This window comes from Bos grunniens, chromosome 1 (genome assembly GCF_055505025.1).
Source record: "Bos grunniens cultivar Pamir isolate PY7600 chromosome 1, Bosgru_T2T1.0, whole genome shotgun sequence".
Lineage (NCBI taxonomy): Eukaryota > Metazoa > Chordata > Mammalia > Artiodactyla > Bovidae > Bos > Bos grunniens.
The window spans coordinates 155,163,807-155,184,868 of NC_141165.1; the positions used below are offsets into that span (position 1 = coordinate 155,163,807).

At 47.6% G+C, this 21,062-nt stretch overlaps 1 protein-coding gene across 7 annotated transcripts in view; it reads left to right on the forward strand.

Annotated features, from left to right (window-relative positions):
* IL10RB (interleukin 10 receptor subunit beta) overlaps positions 1 to 14,511 on the forward strand; it is a 30,212-nt gene extending 15,701 nt beyond the window's left edge. Inside the window, exons 6-8 of one of the 7 annotated variants that reach the window (XR_015135177.1) lie at positions 92 to 288; positions 7,389 to 7,546; positions 13,505 to 14,511. Coding sequence is in view for 6 of the 7 variants with exons in the window: in XM_086322432.1 (XP_086178558.1) it covers positions 7,389 to 7,546; positions 13,505 to 13,654 (308 nt within the window). In the remaining variant the exon portion in view is untranslated. Of the gene's footprint in view, positions 1 to 91; positions 289 to 1,135; positions 1,209 to 3,635; positions 4,673 to 7,388; positions 7,547 to 11,479; positions 11,753 to 13,504 lie in introns of those variants that run through there. The other 6 variants (XM_086322432.1, XM_086322510.1, XM_086322442.1 and 3 more) reach the window with 6 other exon arrangements.
* The last annotated feature ends 6,551 nt before the right edge of the window (positions 14,512 to 21,062 follow it).

Here is a 21,062-nt window from a genome sequence, read left to right on the forward strand (position 1 = left end):
TCTCTGAGCACCCCCCTTTTTTTTTTACATGTGGGTAATGGTGGTGGGGCCCCATGCTGCAAGGCTTGTGAAATCTGCATTCCCCAAACAGGGACTGAACCCGTGTCTCCTACAGTAGAGCAGAGTCCTGACCCCTGGACCGCCAGGGAATTCCCTCCTCTGAGCATCTTAAGTGGCTTTAGAGACTTCCACCGAGTGTGCCGGCTGAAAGGCTCCTTGGAGATTATCACCCAGCTCAAACTCCAGTTCATCTCTGACTGATCCACCAGCTCAGATGCATACAAGGAGGTCTGATCCTGGCTCTTTTCATTTATGGAGTCCCTTTGGAAAGCAAAGCAGTGATCTGGGGATTGCAGAATACAGAGGAGAGCAATTGTAATAAAAGAATTCCCTCTGGAGTTTGAGGGAGACTGGAAGCCTGTATTTGTACGGTTGGGTCGCTGTCCTGTGCAGCTGAAACTGTCACAACATGGTTAATTGGCTATGAAAGTGAAAGTGAAGTCCTCAGTCGTGTCCGACTCTTTGCGACCCCATGGACTGTAGCCTATCAGGCTCCTCCGTCCATGGGATTTTCCAGGCAAGAGTGCTGGAGTGGGGTGCCGTTTCCTCCTCCAGGGTATCTTCCCGATCCAGGAATCGAACCCAGGTCTCCCGCATTGCAGGCAGACGCTTTACCGTCAGAGCCACCAAGGAAGCCAATAATTGGCTATACTCCAATATAAAATAAAAGGTCTGAAAACAAAAAGCAACAAGAATGATGCCCAGCAACTGAGTATTCATATGCAAAAAAAAATATTTCCTCCAGAGAGAGGGGAAAACTTTACATCTTCTGTGTCACTGCGGTCCCGAGGCCGCTGTGTTGCTGCCGTCATGATACTTCATCACTTCAGCTTATCAAGTTCTTCCCGAATGTGGGTTTTTGTCATTGGACGTATTTCTTGCCCAATTTTGCGTTGTCTTATCAAAGAAAAACTGATTTGCTAGGAAGAGCTTCAGGATCTTTACCAGTTTGTTGTTTAAACCGTTGGTGTGTCCAGGATATGCCTTTCTCTAGACCCCTTAACTACTTAATGGTCACCAATCCATAGGAACACACTGGACTGTTTTGTAAGCTGTTGTGTTTGACTGTCCGCAGAGTCACCGTGAAAGACTTTTTGGCAAATCTCAGCTGAAATCAACACCCCGTGCCACGTGCTTATTGTCCCAGCTGTGTCCCATGAGCGCTTATGAAGCGTTTCTCAGAACAAGAGCCCTGTGGTCAGATGGGCCTGGACACGAAGGCTCACCCCATCTCCCTCTCAAAAAAACACGCTATATATGAGCATTTTTAGCACATTTGATCTTTCAGTACCTTTTTTGAGAAGGAGCATTTCCAAGAACACAGCTTGAGAAAAACAAGCCCACAATAGAATGGGAAAGACAAGATATATATTCAAGAAAATTGGAGATATCAAGGGAATATTTCATGCAAGGATGGGCACAGTAAAGGACGGAAACAGCAAGGACCTCACAGAAGCAGAAGAGATGAAGAAGAGGTGGCAAGAATACATAGAAGACCTGTACAAAAAAGATCTTCATGACTGGGATAACCATGATGGTGTGATCACTCACCTAGAGCCAGACATCCTGGAGTGTGAAATCGAGTGGGCATTAGGAAGCTTTACTACTAACAAAGCTAGTGGAGGTGATAGAATTCCAGCTGAGCTGTTTCAAATCCTAAAAGATGATGCTGTGAAAGTGTTGCACTCAATATGTCAGCAAATTTGGAAAAGTCAGCAGTGGCCACAGGACTGGAAAAGGTGAGTTTTCATTCCAGTCCCAAAGAAGGACAATGCCAAAGAATGTTCCAGCTACTGTACAGTTGTGTTCATTCCACACCCCAGTAAGGTTATGCTCAAAATCCTTCAAGCTAGACTTCAGCAGTATGCGAACCAAGAATTTCCAGATGTACAAGCTGGGTTTAGATAAAGCAGACGAACCAGAGATCAAATTGCCAGCATACATTGGATCATAGAGAAAGCAAGGGAATTTCAGAAAAACATCTACTTCACTGACTATGCAAAGCCTTTGACTGTGTGGATCACAACAAACTGTGGAAAATTCTTCAAGAGATGGGAATACTGGACCACCTTACCTGAGAAACGTGTATGCTGATCAAGAAGCAGCAGTTAGAACCAGACATGGAACAACTAACTGGTTCAAAATTGGGGAAGAAGCATGTCAAGACTGTATATTGTCACCCTGCTTCTTTAATTTATATGCAGAGTATATCATGTGAAATGCTAGGCTGGATGAATCACAAGCAGGAATCAAGATTTCTGGGAGAAGTATCAACAACCTCAGATATGCAGATGATATCACTCTAATGACAGAAAGTGAAGAGAAACCACAGAGCCTCTTTATGAGGGTGAAAGAGGAAAATGGAAAAAGCTGGCTTGAAACTCAGCCTTCAGAAAACTAAGATCACGGCATCCAGTCCCATCACTTCATGGCAAATGGATGGGGAAAAAGTGGAAACAATGACAGATTTTATTTTCTTGGGCTCCAAAATCACTGCAGATGGTGACTGCAGCCATGAATTTAAAAGACGCCTCCCTGGTGGCTTAGATGGTAAAGAATCCGCCTGCAGTGCAAGAGACCTGGGTTGGAAAGAACCCCTGGAGGAGGGCATGGCAACCCACTCCAGTATTTTTGCCTGGAGAATCCCCATGGACAGAGGAGCCTAGCCAGCTACAGTCCTTGGGGTCACAAAGAGTCAAACATGACTGAGCATTTAAGCACAACGCAGCACAGCTCCTTGGAAGAAAAGCTATGACAAACCTAGACAACATATTAAAAAGCAGAAACATTAGCTTGCCGACAAAGGTCTGGATAGTCAAAGCTATGGTTTTTCCAGTAGTCATGTATGGATGTGAGAATTGGACCATAAAGAAGGCTGAGTGCCAAAGAATTGATGCTTCTAAATTATGGTGCCTGTGAAGACTCTTGAGAGTCCCTTGGACTGCAAGGAGATCCAACCAGTCAATCCTAAAGGAAATTAACCCTGACTATTCATTAGAAGGACTGATGCTGAAGCCAAAACTCCAATGCTTTGGCCACCTGATGCCAAGAGCTGACTCATTGGAAAAGACCCTGATGGTGGGAAAGATTAAAGGCAGGAAAAGAAGGCACTGCAGAGGATGTGATGATTAGATAACATCCCCAAGTCAGTGAACATGAATTTGAGCAAATTCTGGGAGATAGGGAAAGACAGGGAAACCTAGCATGCTGCAGTCCATAGAATCTCAAAGAGTCAAGCACAACTTTGCCATAATTTCAGCCTTCCCTAGTGGCTCAGTGATAAAGAATCTGCCTGCCAGTGCAAGAGACGCATGTTTGATCCCTGGGTTGGGAAGATCCTGGGAGAAGGAAATGGCAACCTGCTCCAGTTATTCTTGCCTGGGACATCCCATGAACAGAGGAGCCTGGTGGGCCATAGTCCAGAGGGTCACAAAAGAGTCGGACACAACTTAGTGACTAAACAACAAACAACAAGTAGCCACTTAACAATCCATTTTTGTGTTTTTTTCTGGACACTGAATCAGGCTTACCAGCCTGGAGTCTCCTGATTGAGGTTTCTTTCCCTTGTTTTCTAGTTGAACAAAGTTACTTGCCCAAATCCAGAAATCTCTCATCTCACCTGGTCACGTGATTTTTCCAGTGTCATCCAAAAGTATTCTGCAGTAATATTAAGCACGGTTTCTCAGGATGACAGAGCCGCATAGAAGATGGAGTCTTGCTGTCTCTCTAGAGGGGATTCCCTGCCTCTCTGTTTTTTCTGTAGCCTCCAGCTAGTGCCGAGGCACTGCTGTCCATGGCTAAGTTCCACCTGCCTGTGTTCCACCTTGTGGCTGAGCCTCTCAGCAAGTGCCTCTAAATAACAAAAGCCTGCCTTAATAAAAACCAAAAAAAAAACCTTTTTTTTTGGCTGCCCCGCAAGGCTTGTGGGATCTTCGTTCCCCAACCAGGGATTGAACCCAGGCTCTTGGCAGTGAAAGCGCAGAGTCCTACCCACTGGCCCACCAGAGAACTCCCAGAAGCCTACCTTTTTATTCCACTCGTGAATCATTTGTACCTGAATGAGAATTCTGTGCCCTGGGAGCACCCATCATGTTTAAATCACTAGAATCCTGACTTTGGGATCTTCGCTCTTTCCTCTTAAACACCTGCCAACTGCTATCTCCAGGCCTGAGTACGTGCCTGGTTCCGTGTCCCATCCTTCCCTGCTGTGAATTCCAACACAGTGAGTGACTTGGGGCAGATCCTGAACTGCCCACTGCCTCCGTTGACTCATCTACAAGATGAGAGTAATCAAAGGTGTCACCCAGGACAGTGCCAGGCACAGAGTCAGCCCGCAATACAGGTTAGGTGTCATTACTGTTATTAATAAGGACATTATTCACATCATACTTTTAGGGACCTCCCTGATGCTCCAGTGGTTAAAAATCCACCTTCCATTTCAGGCAATGCAGGTTTGATCCCTGGTTGGGGAATGAGGATCCCACGTACTACAGGGCAGCTTAGCCCTTGAGCTACAACTACTGAGCCCATGTACTCTAGAGCCCTGCAACTAATACCTGACAGCCAAATAAATAAAAATTTTTTAAAAATAAAATCACACCTTTAAATATTACTTAAGGCTTATGTCATGAAACATGGCATGAGGCACACACTTGGACCAAAAAGAAAAGTATTTCAAATATCTTCTAACTCTAAACGATCACTCATTAACTAACAAAATCCAGACATTTTATAAAAGAAAATAGCCGACTGAAAACCTGCTTTTGTCAAACATCAGTTTAGGGTTTTGTTTGTTTGTTTGTTTAAATGTAGTTCTGTTGAAACCTCACAAGTTTTCAGTGAAAGTGTGGAAAGGTTCTTTTCCCTTTTCCCAGAAGGAAGGTGAAGGTTCAGAGAGATGAAGTAACTTGCCGGAAGTCAGCTCAACCAGTAAATAACAAGAAGTAACATCTCCACCCATGCCTACAGATTGATCCCATACAGAAGCCACGGCAAGACTTGCCCGAGGGTGAGACAGGAAAAGGGAGCTCACCTGAGGCATGACCAGCCAGACTGAGGCAAGTTAAGAGCTTCACACAGAGAGTGTTGGTTACTAGTTCAGTTCAGGACCAGATTCTTCCGCAAGTCACAGTCTGTGTAAAGCAGTATCCCCTCTCCTTCCCTGGGTTCAATCCCTGGGTCGGGAATATCCCCTGGAGAAGGAAATGGCAACCCACTCCAGTATTCTTACCTGGAGAATCCCATGGACAGCGGAGCCTGGTGGGCTACAGGCCAGGGGTCGCAAAGAGTCGGACACGACTGAGCGACTTAACTGTCTTTCTAACTTTCTCTCCTTCCCCATTCCCCCTTCTTGGTAAGTCACAAAAGCATCTTTTAAATTTTATTACCATCAACCGATTGTACCCACGGAATAATGTCCTGTGTAAGATGCTGAAACCTCTGGGTTGGAGGCCCAAGGAGACCCAGGAGCTGCCCCCAGGGGAATCATCACAGTGTTACCAACCGTGCCAGGGTGGGGCCCAGGAGTCAATGTTTAATGAATATTTAATGAGTAATTCTGATGTATGGCAAATTAGAGAGCCACAGAAATATTAAGTGGAAAGATAGAGAGATGAGTAGATGGGTCCTGGAACTTCCTCCAGAGCTGGGACGTCAGATCGCAAGGTGACCTACCATCATCAGCTCTCGTAAAGCCTGGGGGCCACCCCAACCAGTTCCCTTGCCCCACGACCCTGTATCCACCCAGAAAACCCATCTGAGTTGAATCTGCTAAAGGCATCACCACTCGATTCTAGTAACTGAAATGAGAATTCATAGGGTGCAGGGATAAGGAGTGAGTTCCCTGAACTCAGCCAGGGCACATCCTGGACAGGCTGCAAGGTCACTGCCCGTGTTAATCACAGTGCAAGAGGGGGCAGCAGGCCTGTCCAGCCTCTTCCCCATGACGGGTGCCCTCACCATTCACTAGATGTTTAAGGAGTGTCTATGGCCACGCAGTGTGCCAAGTGCTGGGAGAGGCCAGTAGGGGGCCTGCCGTCCAGGTGGCTCCAAGACTGTGTGCCCATCAGGGTTCTTTGATCTGCCCTGGGGAAGTAAGAGTTGACACTTTGCTGCAATCCCCATAGAGGGACCTGCTCTTCCAGGGCAGGGTTCATTCTCCTGGCCTCTCTCAGCACCAAATGCTTTCAGTTTGCATCAGGAGGTGGTGCTGGCTGACAGGGCCGGTCACAGGGAGGCCAGGAGGGCAGCTGGCAAAGGGGCCTGGTGCTAAATGAGGGGAGCTGGGCCACCCAGGGTGACTCCCTGGAGACAGTCCAAGATACAGCTGGACATCAGTTAAGGTGGTAAAAACAGATTTGATTCATTTCGTGACTGGAGGAGGGGAAAGAGCTGATGGGGCATTTTAAAGACAGAACTGGGAATCGGGACGAAAAGAGGTCGGGGTCACGGAAGTGACAGATGACCGAAACTGGGTGGATGCATGGGGTGGTGGTAATGCACTTAGGCTGTTCTCTGCGTCTGCTGCTAACTGGCTTTTACCACCTGCGGTGTTCTTCCCACTGGGACTGAGACAGGGACTCTTCCTCTGTCACAACGCTCCATCCTGATGATGACATGTCAAAGGATTGGCTTCTAGATCCTTGAGAAAGACACTCCTGGATTGTAGGAGCTAATTTAGGTCTCACTGGGAGAGCGGAAGGCTTTCCAGCCCTGAGCTTTTTAGGAAATGCACTAAGAAAGGAACGTCAGGAGTTGGTAGAACAAAGGTGGATTCTTTCGGTAGCCTCGGGTTTTTCCAGACAGGAGCTCCCAGAGATGCTGGGGAGGGAGGGGGCCACCCGGAGATCAGCTTTAGGCTGCTGGGCACCGCACTAGCGTTAGGGGAGGTCTCTGCGCACAGGTAGTCAGGGGGGGGTCCCCTGTGCAGTTCTCAGTACAAAATGCTGTAGCACGTGTGTGTCACTGGGGCTCTGGAGCCCAGGGAGCCCCATTTTCTGCTGATGGAACAGCAGAACATGGAGCTGATAGCTCCCCTGTGGGTAGATAATGGGGATCAGAGTTCGTGCAGCTGCTGCTTTTTGGGGCATATCAGCATTCATGCCCCAGAAACCCAACTTGGAGGATGGTAGGAAAGGGTGAGACTTGAAAACCTCCAGATCCTCAAATAGCTGCTGTGTTTCCTTCTGAGACACACCTGTGCCCTCCACCCCAGCCCCGCCCCAGCGGTAAGGGGTTACCATTAGAAGATGATGGTGAAAAGAGCATTAAGGTCACCGTCACCCAAGCCGGGCATGACGCAAATATGACCCAGCCCTTTATTGCTGCAGAAACCACCCCGTCCTGGATGGTGGCCAGCGTCCTGGCAGCCTCCGTGTGCGCCGCTCTCCTGCTACTGCTCGGCTGCTTCTTCCTGCTGCGGTGTGTTTACAGGAAGGCAAGGCACGCCTTCCCCCCGAGGAATTCTCTTCCGCAGCACCTGAAAGAGGTAGGTAGCGGCATGGAGCCAGATGTGGATGCGTAAGAAGACGCTGACCTTTACAGTCAGAGCCGCCTAACTCAGCCTGGCGTGGTTTCTTGGAGGATGACACAAGTCTTGCATGCAGGTCCCGTTCCTGGTGCCCTTCCAGATAAGTCTGAGCTCAGGGAACAGCTCTATAGGGAGGGGGCGGGGGGCAGAGATTTTGTTCCTAAAAGCCCTCCCTCCAGCCTGGATGTTTGTTCCTTCCCTGACCTTCCATGCCTGGAGCCCCAAGTCATCAGAGAGCCAAGGGGCTGGTCCCGGAGCAGAAAGGGACCAAGCCAAGCTCAGAGCAGAAAAGATGGGAAAGAGGGGAGAACAGCCAGGGACAGTGGAGGGGCAGGAGCAGTGTCAGAGTGGGGAGTATCTGAGAGCGACTGAAATTACAGGATGTGTGTCCCAGGCTTTAGGAAAGCAGTTCTTTTTTTTCCTCCAGAAAAGTGGAAAAACAAAAAAAAAAAGGAACGTGAAAGTTGCTCAGTCATGTCCAACTCTTTGTGACCCCATGGACTATACAGTCATAGAATTCTCCAGGCCAGAATACTGGAGTGGGTAGCCTTTCCCTTCTCCAGGGGATCTTCCCAACCCAGGGATGGAACCCAGGTCTCTCACATTGCAGGCAGATTCTTTACCAGCTGAGCCACCAGGGAAGCCCAAGAATACTGGAGTAGGTAGCCTTATCCCTTCTCCAGGGGATCTGCCCAACCCAGGAATTGAACCGGGGTCTCCTGCATTGCAGGTGGATTTTTTACCAACTGAACTACAGGAAAGCTACTTTCAAAACGTTTGGGTAGAAGAAAGAATGTACCTGGATAGAGCCTGTAGGACAGAAGTGGCTTTAAGAAATGAAATCTTATATTCTCATTAGAAATGAAGTGAAAGGAAATGTGAAGTGAAGCCCGCGTCTCCCCTGGGCTGGGTGTGGGCTCCCCCAGGAAGGAGGCACAGTTCGGATGGAGCAGTTCCTTCAGCTCAGGGAACCTCCCAGGGTAGGGGGTGGGGGGACCCCCACTCCCAGCAGCCTAGGGAGCAAGCCCCTACTTCCTAAAGATTGGGGTGAGGGTGGTACATCGCAGCGTCCACTCCAGCCTACACGTAAACCGCTAGGACCCAGGGGTGCAGCTTCTCTAAAAGCCGAGTCGATCTCCTCCCCCGGGGAAGGTTACAAGAGGAAGGTTAAGGGAACAAGGGCCAGCCCCGCCACTGCAGCTGGTCCCAAAGGCACAAGTGACACCCGTGATCTCACTGCTCTGCTGTCTCTTCTCGCCTGACCAGCCACTGCTGACCTGACAGGGGCGATTCAGACCCTCCACTCTGCGAGGACTGAGCCCCTGGTCACAGGACACCAGAGACCCCGGCTCTTGTGCTTCTCCACGTGCCATGAGAATTGGGCAGGAGTCGCCCCTCCCCCCGGGCCCCATCATGTAGCAGCAGCCTTTTCTCCTCCTGATGACCCAAGTAGTGACTCCTGACTGCATTCCTGGCCGGCTAATTTTTTGGCACAAGGATCCTGACGTGAGAAGGTGGCAGCTATAACTTATAGTTTGATGGAATCCCTAATGTGTCCCCTCGTGGGAATGTCCCTCTCTGGGATAATAACTGTTTTAGGCTTTGTAACCAAGATTGAGGTAGTATGCGGTTGTTGGTCTTTAGTCACTAAGTCGTGTCCAACTCTTTTGCAACCCCATGGACTGTAGCTTGCCAGGCTCTTCTGTCCATGGGATTTTCCAGGCAAAATAATGGAGAAGGTTGCTGTTTCCTTCTCCAGAGGATCTTCCCAACCCAGGGATCTAACCTGTGTCTCCTGTATTGGCAGGCAGATTCTTTACCTATGAGCCACCACGGGAGCCCCAAGATATTACATACTTATATAACCTTTGCCTTTAGCTTCTCTTCTTTTCTCAGCTGTTTGTAAGGCCTCCTCAGACAACCATTTTGCCTTTTTGCATTTCTTTTTCTTGGGGATGGTCTTGATCCCTACCTCCTGTATAATGTCATGAACCTCTGTCCATAGTTCTTCAGGCACTCTATCAGATCTAATCCCTTGAATCTATTTGTCACTTCCTCTGTATAATCGTAAGGGGTTTGATTTAGGTCCTACCTGAATGGTCTAGTGGTTTTCCCTACTTTCTTCAATTTAAGTCTGAATTTGGCAATAAGGAGAAAAGAAGAGAAGCTAAAGGCAACGGTGTAAATGAAAGATATACGCATTTGAATGCAGAGGTCCAAAGAATAGCAAGGCAAGAAAAGAAAGCCTTCCTCACTAATCAATACAAAGAAATAGAGGAAAACAATAGAATGGGAAAGAATAGAATGAGAGATCTCTTCAGGAAAATTAGAGATTTTCTAATTTCTAAATGCAAGGGAACATTTCATGCAAAGATGGGCACAATAAAGGAGAGAAGTGATATGGACCCAACAAAAGCAGACGATATTAAGAAGAGGTGGCAAGAATACACAGAACTATACAAAAAAGATCTTGATGACCCAGATAACCACAATGGTGTGATCACTCACTAAAGCCAGACACCCTGGAATGCGAAGGCAAGTGGGCCTTAGGAAGCATCACTATGAACAAAGCTAGTAGAGGTGATGGAATTCCAGTTGAGCTATTTCACATCCTAAAAGATGATGCTGTTAAAGTGCTGCACTCAATATGCCAGCAAATTTGGAAAACTCAGCAGTGGCCACAGGACTGGAAAAGGTCAGTTTCCATTCCAATCCCAAAGAAGGGCAATGCCAAAGAATGCTCAAACTACCGCACAATTGCACTCATCTCACACGCTAGCTAAGTAATGCTCAGAATTCTCCAAGCCAGGCTTCAACAGTAGGTGAACTGTGAACTTCCAGATACTCAAGCTAGATTTAGGAAAGGCAGAGGAACCAGAGATCAAACTGCCAACATCCACTGGATCATCAAAAAAGCAAGAGAGTTCCAGAAAACCATCTACTTCTGCTTTATTGATTATGCTAAAGCCTTTGACTGTGTGGATCACAACAAACTGTGGAAAATTCTGAAAGAGATAGGAATACCAGACCACCTGACCTGCCTCTTGAGAAACCTGTATGCAGGTCAGGAAGCAACAGACAGAACTGGATATGGAACAACAGACTGGTTCCAAATAGGAAAAGGAGTACGTTAAGGCTGTATATTGTCACCCTGCTTATTTAACTTAATATGCAGAGCACATCATGCGAAATGCTGGGCTGAATGAAGCACACACTGGAATCAAGATTGCTGGGAGAAATATCAATAACCTTAGATACACAGATGATACCACCCTTATTTATGGCAGAAAGTAAAGAAGAACTAAAGAGCCTCTTGATGAAAGTGAAAGAGCAGAGTGAAAAAGTTGGCTTAAAACTCAGCATTCAGAAAACTAAGATCATGGCATCTGGTCCCATCACTTCATGGCAAATAGATGGGGAAACAGTGGAAACAGTGACAGACTTTATATTTTTGGCTCCAAAATTACTGCAGATGGTGACTGCAGCCATGAAATTAAAAGACGCTTGCTCCTTGGAAGAAAAGTTATGACCAACCTAGAAAGCATATTGAAAAGCAGAGACATTACTTGGCCAACAAAGGTCCATCTAGTCAAGGCTATGGTTTTTCCAGTGGTCATGGATGGATGTGAGAGTTGAACCATAAAGAAAGTGGAATGCCAAAGAATTGATGCTTTTGAACTGTGGTGTTGGAGAAGACTCTTGAGAGTCCCTTGGACTGCAAGGAGATCCAACCAGTCCATCCTAAAGGAGATCAGTCCTGAATATTCATTGGAAGGACTGATGCTGAAGCTGAAATCACAATACTTTGGTTACATGATTTGAAGAACCGACTCACTGGAAAAGACACTGAGGCTGGGAAAGACTGAAGGCAGGAGGAGAAGGGGACAACAGAGGATGACCTGGCTGGATGGCATCACCGACTCAATGGACATGGGTTTGGGTAAACTCCAGGAGGTGGTGATGGACAGGGAGGCCTGGCATGCTGCAGTCCATGGGGTCGCAAAGAGTCGGACACGACTGAGTGACTGAACTGAGCTGAGCCACTAAGCATGCATGCACAGTTTTGTCAAAAGTGAAAAGGAGCAGGGGACTTCCTTGGTAGTCCAGTAGTTAGGACTCCATACTTCTACTGCAGGGGACACAGATCCCATCCTTGGTCGGGGAACTAAGATCCTGCATGACATGAGGCATGGCCAAGAAAACCAAAGCAAAACACAAAACAACAACAGATAGCTCGCAGGAACAAGCTGTAAGTGCAAGGAGCTCAACTCAGGCTCTGCGATGACGTAGGTGGATAGGATGGGGAGGGGAAGGAGGCCCAAGAGGGAAGGGAAGATACATAAATGTATGTATGTATACATATAGCTGATTCACTTCACTGTACAGCAGAAACTAACACCACATTGTAAGGCAATTAGACTCCAATTAGTAAATAACAAACAGAAAGGAACAGCTGAAATTAATATTAATAATACATTTTATGCAACACAATATATCCAAAATATCATTTCAACATGGAATCAGTAATTTTTTTCATTTGTCAAAACATCTACATTCTTTTTTTTTCATACAAAGTCCTCAAAATCTGGTGTGTGTTTTACCTCTCAGCACACGTAGAGTGAGACCGGCCACATTCCATGTGGCTGGTGGCTGCCGTACTGAATGGCACAGGGCTGAAGGCTGAACAGAGGGACACTCGGGGTGCTGGGGAGCACAGGAGAGTGACTTATTCCAAGGCACAGGTATCCCAAGCTGGCTTCCTTGAGGCAAGGATGCCCCAGGCAGCATCGGGACCATCCCTAAGTCTCCCTCCGGGTTTACAAGAGGAACTGTCAGAGGAGGACCTGTGATCACTAAGCAAAGGAGGTGCAGATTTATTGTCGAATTTTTTAAATTGTGGTAAAACACGCATAACGCAAAATTTGCCACCATATGCAGTTTTCAGCGTACACTTCAGTGGTATTGAGTAAATAGACATTGTTGTGCAACCCTCCTCACCCTCCATCCTCAGAACCTCTTTCGTCTCACAAAACAAACCGGATCCACTAAACAGAAGTCTCCCCCTCCCTTCTCCCCCAGCCGCTGGCCACCACCGTTACTCTCTGTCTGTGAATTTGCCTAGTCTAAGTACCTCATGTAAGTGGAATCATGCCCTGTTTGTCCTCGTGTGTCTGGCGTATTTCACCTAGCATAAGGTTCCTCAACAATGTGGTATGTATCAGAACTTCATTACATTTTGAGGCTGAAAAATTTGCATTATATGGATAGACTACATTCTGTCGGGTTGGCCAAAAGGTTTGTTTGGATTTTTCTGGGAGACGTAACAAAAACCCAAACAAATGTTTGGCCAACACAATATCTGTCCAGTCATATGTGGATGGGGTTTCCCAGGTGGTAAAGAATCCACGTGCCAATGCAAGAGACCCAGGAGACGTGGGTTTGATATCTAGGAAGAAACTGATCCATGCAAAGATCCCCTGGAGGAGGGCATGGCAGCCCACTCCAGTGTTCTTGCCTGGAGAATCCCCTTGGACAGAGGAGCCTGCGGGCCGCAGTCCGTGGGGTCGCACAGAGCCGGGCACAACTGAAGCGACTGAGCGCACACACGTATGTGTGGGTGGGCACTTGGCCCACTCCCACCTTTGGCTCTCGTGAATTATGGACTCTGAAGACAGGGGGATGTATTAATGTATCTCCCTGAGACACCGCTTTCAGTTCTCTCGGGTGTATACCCAGAAGTGGAATTGCTGGTTCATACGGTAATTCTGGTTTTAATTTTGTGAGGAACTGTCATACTCTTATTACATTTTTTTAAAAACAGCATTTTCCAGCCAGGAGTTCTGTAGAAAATTGTGAGCCCAGAAAAAGAAGTGGGAAAATTTGTTAATTAACTCTTTTTTTTTCCCCTCCCTGCAGTTTATGAGCCACCCTCATCACAGCACTCTTCTCTTATTCTCCTTCCCACTGTCTGATGAGAATGAAGTCTTTGACAAACTGAGCGTCATCACAGAAGTGTCTGAAAGCTGCAAGCTGAACCCTGGGGCCGGCTGCGGTCTCACGACCTGACGTGGGCAGGGGTCCTTCCAGCTGATGTCCAAGGAGGGAGCACACTCAGCCGGGCGCAGTGACCCCCTCCTTGTCCTGTCTCCCCCCAAGGGCAGTCAGAGCAGCCAGCCAGGACGGGCCGAGACCGCCTGAGTAAACCCCAGATGGAGAGCTCACGCAGACGCCGGGGCAGCGTCCACACTGCCAAGGAGCTGGACTCCAAATGCTCATGTGGCAAAACCTTGGGAACTTGCCACTTTTTAGAGGCCTTAATGATTTGAAAAAAAAGTTGGCCACTGTGATTTCCCTAATGGTCCATCCCAGTGGTTAAAAGACTCCATGCTTCCAATGCAGGGGGCACAGGTTCCATCCTTGGTTGAAAAACTAAGATCCCACATATCACATGATGTGGCCAGAAAAAAAAAAAAACAAAGGTTGAGGTTGGCCACCGGAGATATGATTCTCAGGTATGATTCTCCTGTGTATTCACTAATATAAAAAGGTTTTAGGGTATTCCCCAGCAGGTCCAGTGGTTAGGACTCCATGCTTTCACAGCCGAGGGCCGAGGTTCAGTCCCTGGTCACGGAACTCAGACCTCACAAGCCATGTGGCAAAAAAACAAAACCACCAAAAAAAAAAGTTTTAAATGGTTAGAAACAAAAATATATAAAATGAGGAAGAAAGACCAAGGCACCATGGAATCTGAGAGTGCCGACATTCTGACGGGAGAAATGGCGTCGACTCAGAAGTCGCTATCACCAAGCACTGTACAGAGTGCAGACTCTGGATTCTCAGGGACACTTGGACTGGGTTTATTTTTCTATGCAGACACGTTTCGTATAATGCTGGTGCTCAATTAAAGCCTTATTCTCTATTTAGTCCACGTGCGTTAAATGGCACTCCATCTGTGTGGCTGTTAGAGTGAACCAGGTCTCATATGCTGTCTTTACTGTTGACTCATTCAGTGGATATTCCTCAGTCCCCGCTTGGCGGTCAGCCAGGGACTGTGCCAGGCACAGGGGCCCGACAGCAACTGGGAAGCTTCAGAAAATAGAAGGCCCTCAGCTTTGAATTCCAGGCTTGCCAGGTGGCTCCGTGGTAAAGAACCCGCCCGTCAATGCCAGAGATGCAGGAGACGCAAGTTCGATCCCTGGGTCGGGAAGATCCCCTGGAGGAGGAAATGGCAACCCACTCCAGTATTCTTGCCTGGAGAATCCCATGGAGAGGGGAGCCTGGCAGGCTACAGTCCATGGGGTCACAAAGAGTCAGACAGAACTGAGCAGCTGAGCACGCATGCATCAGCTTTGAATTCCCCCTCAGACGCTTAACAGTTTCCTCATCTGTACATGAAGATGAAAAGACCCAAGGATTAGTGACACTCAGTGAAAAATGCCCACCCCGGTGCCATCACATAGCATTCACTCAATAAATGGTAACTCATCATCTCATGGGTATGACTGACTTCACAAACCTAGGTCAGCAACAAATGTCCCTTCCTCTGGGCCAGGTTGCTCAATCAAAGTTCCCCAAAATAAAAAAACATTTTTTGAAGTAATTTGACATTTTTTTTAAATGGAAACAACATGGGGGGAAGGTCAAAAGTTTGTTGACCTGTTCAGTGTTTTTAAACTACGTTCAGTGATGTGAGGGAGCAATCACCACGTTCTGGTTTCTCAGCCCCTGACTCGGGTTTGGAGCTAGTCTTAACGACAGGGGAGAAGTCAGTTCCCTTCCCCAGTTCAGCTCATCATCGCTGAAGGAGGCGTGACAGGAAGGCCATCAAGTTCTATGCACATGGATGTCTCTGACTTGGGAGAGAAGGAAAGGAATATTCCTTTATTGCCCATTATTCATCCAGTCCTTGCCTAAAGCCCTTCACGTGTCTCAGGAGTCTCCATCTTGGAAAGTGTGAACCCTTCTCCCTTTTTAGGGGCTTAAAATGCCACCTGCTCCTTTGCAGCCCCCTAGCTGCCGGGCTTTGAGTTGGGAGACGGGGAGGGGCGTGCAGGGCAGCAGTAGAGGCCAGGGTTCCAGTGGAAGCATCCAGTAGCCTGGGAGACTCACCACCAGCAGTTAAGTGTTGAAAGGGTTAGTCGATCAGTCGTATCCAACTCTTTACGACCCTATGGACTGTAGGCCACCAGGCTCCTCTGTCCATGGGATTCTCCAGGCAAGAATATTGGAGCAGGTTGCCATTCCCTTTCCTAGGGGATCTTCCAGACCCAGGGATTGAATCCAGGTCTCTGACACCGCAGGCAGATTCTCTGCTGGGTTTGGTTTGGACATTGTTCCTGCCTTCGCCTCCCAAGGCTGTTCCTCCAGCCCTTCCTGAGATTCTGTGAGCGCCCCCAAATCAGGCTGAGACACTCATTTTAGCCAGTCAGTTGCTAATGGTTGCAGCTAAAACCCTGAGCAGGCTTCCCAAAGCGAAGCAGAGTAGATATGGATTTTGCAGTCCTAAAAGCCCACCCAGGTGGGCATAGGGGTACGACAGGAGTGAGCCATCTCTGTGTGGTTCCCCAGCAGAGGGCCTGACAGCAGCGCTCATCCTCTAGGGCTGGGAGGTCCTGGGGGGCTGCAAGGGGACCAGCTGAAGCCTGAGACTGACTAGCTGGAGACTGCAAGGGTAACAGCCTCCTACCAAGTATGGGGGAATTCAAAGCCCATATGTGCATGCTCAGCTGCTCAGTTCTGTCTGACTCTTTGTGACCCCATGGACCATAGCCTGCCAGGCTCCCCCTCCATGGGATTCTCCAGGCAAGAATACTGGAGTGGGTTGCCATTTCCTTCTCCAAGGGATCTATCTTCCCAACCCAGGGATCGAAGCTGTGTCTCCCACGTCTCCTCCTACCACAGTGCAGCTAAGATGAGGGCAGAGAAGGGCACAGGCCCTCTTGGGCCAGGAGCTGACCCCTGAGCTACTGCCTACCCTGCCCTGAATACGGTGTTGTGGGGCTGGAATCAGAGACATCTCAGGGACCAGGGTCTCTAGCCACACTGGGGGATGCGCTGTCTGTTTGCACACCTCACACACACACCCCTGTCTCCCACCACTGATGACGGATATCTGCCCAAGTCGCCCTCGTATTCGCCACCCTCCTCACGACTCCGTGTGTCTCCTGGCCGCCTCTTTCATGAGGAAATATTGCTCATGTCTCTGCACAATGAATAGGAGGGGGACATGTCTACCATTTGGCCCCCAAGATGTCAGCAATCTTAGGGAATCTCATCTAGGCTTCCCTGTCCCATAGTATGGCCACTTCCCTGACCCTCAGACGAAGTCAAGTAGAATGCTGGACATAATGTTTAAAAACACAACATTCCAAATGAACCGTAGTGAGGAAGGAAGGAATATGCCACCTTTCACCCTGGAGGGCAGTCAGCAAACCCTGTAGGATTTCAGCCCCTTGCAAGGACTCAGGGGACAGAAGACAAGACTAGGGGCTCACCCAAGGTGGGGTGGAAAGGACACCTCCCCATAAGTCTGAAATCCCAAAGCGCATCCCCTCCCCTGTGTAAGTGTGAACTAGGAATAAATGAATCTCATCCCACTCCCGTATCAGTTTCCTGCCATAAGAAAGTGTCATAAGTTGGTGACTTAAAGCCACAGAAACTTACTCTCTCACAGCTCTGGACTTCAGGAGTCCAAAGTCAGTATCACTAGGCTGAATTCAAGGTGCCAGAAAAGTCTTCAAAGGTTCTAGGGGACAGTCTGCTCCAGCCTTTTCCAAATGCCAGCAGTCTTTGGCTTGCATCAGTATCACTGCTATCTCTGCCTGTATTCAGATCACTTTTTCTTCCTCTGTTTGGTTCTCTCCCTCTGCCTGTCTCTTTATTATAGAGACACCTGTGGTTGCATTTTAAGGCCCACCCAGGCATCACCGACTCAATGGACATGGGTTTGGGTAAACTCCGGGAGTTGGTGATGGACAGGGAGGCCTGGCATGCTGCAGTTCATGGGGTCACAGAGAGTCAGACACGACTGAGCGACTGAACTGAACAGAACTGAACAGGTAATTATCCAGGATAACTTACCCAACTCAAGATCTTTAATTTAATCACATCTGCAAAGACCCCTTTTCCAAATAGGTCACATTCACAGATGCCAGGGACTAGGACCCAGTGCCTTTGAGTGTCGTGATTCAGCTGATACCTTTGTCGTTATTCAGTGGGTACCTTTGAGTGTCGTTATTCAGCCTACTAGGGACTGCAAGTGAGCCTTTTTGGTTTCAGTGTTGTTTCTGATTGGAGAGGCAAAGTAGTATCTTTCCTGAGAAGTTATAATCTCAAAAGAAAACATCACAAGGAAAAGCCAGCAGAAACAGCAGGCAGCTGGGCCTGATCCACCAAGACTTCAGATGCCGACATAAACGGTCCAAGGAAAGAGAGCACGCAGAGTGCAGTCAAATAAATGTAAGAAGCATTGATAGCATCAGGATGGCACAAGAGGCCGAGTGATTCCCAGGAACCCAAACCCCAGTGGCTTGGAGAACAAAGACTTCTTTCTCACACATTTTGTGTGTGGCTGGCAATCAACTGAGGGTCTGTTCTTTTCTCAGTGATGTCTTTATTCTAGAATCTAGGCTGAAGGACCTGCCAAATGGGGACAGAACTACCAGACCACAGTTGTCCTCAGAGCTTCTGCTGAACATGGAGCATGTCACTGCCCTCCACTTCCTATGGCCAGAAGCTTGGCCAAGTCCAATGTTAGTAGAATGGGGACGTGTGCGCCTTCCCTGGGAAGAGTCAGGACTGTATGATTCCCTCACAAGGATGAGAGAGAATAATTGGGAGCAGTAAGTAAAAGCTGCTGCAGACTAAGTTTCAAATGGATTTGGTGACGGGGTGAGGGCATGGTAGAGGAGGTGCTAAATAGATCTCTGGAAATGAAAATTATGATACAGTTGCTTGAACAATGCAGATTCGAATCGTGCAGTTCCACTTATACACAGATTTTTTTCATTAAATACATACCATAATGTTACACAGTCAGTGGTTGTGGAACCACAGCTATGAGAGCAAACTGTAAACTTATATGTGAATTTCAGTCACCCTAATCGCCACATTGTTCAAGGGTCAACCGTAACTGACATTTAAAAGTCAGAGAATGGGCTTAACAGCAAATTAGGAAAACTGAAATTTTTAATGTAAGTAAATTGGGCAGAAATGGGAGCATAAGAGTCAGGATTCAGACAGAGTCAATGAGAAGCAAGACATTTCCATTGTTAGGGAATTGACTCATGGAATTGCGGAGGCTGGCAAGTCTAAAGTCGAGCAGACTGACAGCCAGAGACCCAGGGAAGGGTTGATGTTTCAGCTGAGTCCAAAGGCAATATGGAGACATAATTACTCCTTCCTCTGGGGACCTCAGTCTTTTTTTCTCTCAAGGCCTTCAACTGATTGGAAGAGACCCACTCACATGATAAAGAGTAACCTGCTTTACTCAAAGCCTTCTAATTTAAATGCCAACCTCATATTAAAAATAACATCTTCACAGCAACATTCACTGGTATTTGATCAGATATTTGAGTATCTGAAGTAATTATCAAGAATGCATTAACATAACATAAGGATGGGAAATATGAGAGGGGCTTCCCAGGTGGCGCTAGTGGTAAAAAACCTGCCTGCCAATGCAGGAGACATAGGACACATGGACTCGATCCCTGAGTGGGAAGATACCCTGGAGAAGGGCATGGCAACCCATGCCAGTAATCTTGCCTGGAAAATCCCATGGACAGAGGAGCCTGATAGGCTACAGTCCATAGGGTTGCAAAGAGTCAGATACGACTGAAGCGACTTAGCACACACGCATACGAGAATAGAATGAGAGGATCTATTACATGTCTAATCACAGTCTTTTTATTTTTTTGGACTCCAAAATCACTGCAGATGGTGACTGCAGCCATGAAATAAAAAGACACTTACTCCTTGGAAGGAAAGTTATGACCAACCTAGACAGCACATTAAAAAACAGAGACATTACTTTGCCAAGAAAGGTCCGTCTAGTCAAGGCTATGGGTTTTCCAGTAGTCATGTATGGATGTGAGAGATGGTCTATAAAGAAAGCTGAGCGCAGAAGAATTGATGTTTTGAACCGTGGTGTTGGAGAAGACTCTTGAGAGTCCCTTGGACTGCAAGGAAGACTCTTGAGAGTCCCTTAGACTGTTGGAAAAGACTGTTGAGTGTCCCTTGGACTGCAAGTCCAACCAGTCCATCCTAAAGGAGATCAGTCCTGGGTGTTCGTTGGAAGGACTGATGCTGAAGCTGAAACTCCAATACTTTGGCCACCTGATCTGAAGAACTGACTCATTTGAAAAGACCCTGATGCTGGGAAAGATTGAAGGTGGGAGGAGAAGGGGATGACAGAGGATGAGATGATTGGATGGCATCACCGACTCAATGGACATGAGTTTGGGTGGACTCCGACAGTTGGTGATGGACAGGGAAGCCTGGCATGGTGCAGTCCATGGGGTCACAAAGAGTCGGACACGACTGAGTGACTGAACTGACTGAACTGAATCACAGTCTCAGGAGGAGAGGTGAGAAAGGATGAGGCAAAAGGAGTATTTGAATATTTGAAAAGATAATGACTGATGAAAGACACCAGTCTACAAGCTCAGGACAACAAATCCCTAGCTGGACAAAGAAGAAGAAATCACATCAGGGCAAAACTTGCTGTTGTTCAGTTACTAAGTCGTGTCTGACTCTTTGCAACCCATGGACTGCAGCATGCCAGGCTCCTCTGTCTTCTACTATCTCCCAGAGTTTGCTCAAATTCATGTTCATTGAGTTGGTAATGCTATCTAACTTTCTCATCCTCTGCCGCCCTCTTCTCCTTTTGCCTTCAGTCTTGCCCTGCATCAAGGTCTTTTCCAATGGTTGACTCTTTGCATCACATGACCAAAGCATTGGAGCTTCACCTTAAGTATCATTCCTTCCAATAAATATTCAGGTTTGATTTTCTTGAGGATTGACTGGTTTGATCTCCTTGCAGTCCAGGGAACTCTCAAAAATCTTCTCCAGTACTACATTCAAAAGCATCAGTTCTTTAGCACTCAGCTTTATGGTCCAACTCTCATGATGACTGGAAAAACCATAGCTTTCACTATCCGGACCTTTGTCAGCAAAATGATGCTTTTTAATATGCTGTCTCAGTGGGTCAGATGGTAAAGAATCTGCCTGCAATGCTGAAGACCCGGGTTAGATCCCTGGGTCAGGAAGATCCCCTGGAGAAGGGAACAGCAACCCACTCTAGTATTCTTGCCTGGAGAATCCCATGGACAGAGGAGCATGGTGAGCTACAGTCCATAGAGTCCCAAAGAGTCAGACACAACTGAGTGACTAACACACACGCTTTGGCTTCCCTGGTGGCTCAGCTGGTAAAGAATCCATCTGCAATGCAGGAGACTGGGTTCGATCCCTGGGTTGG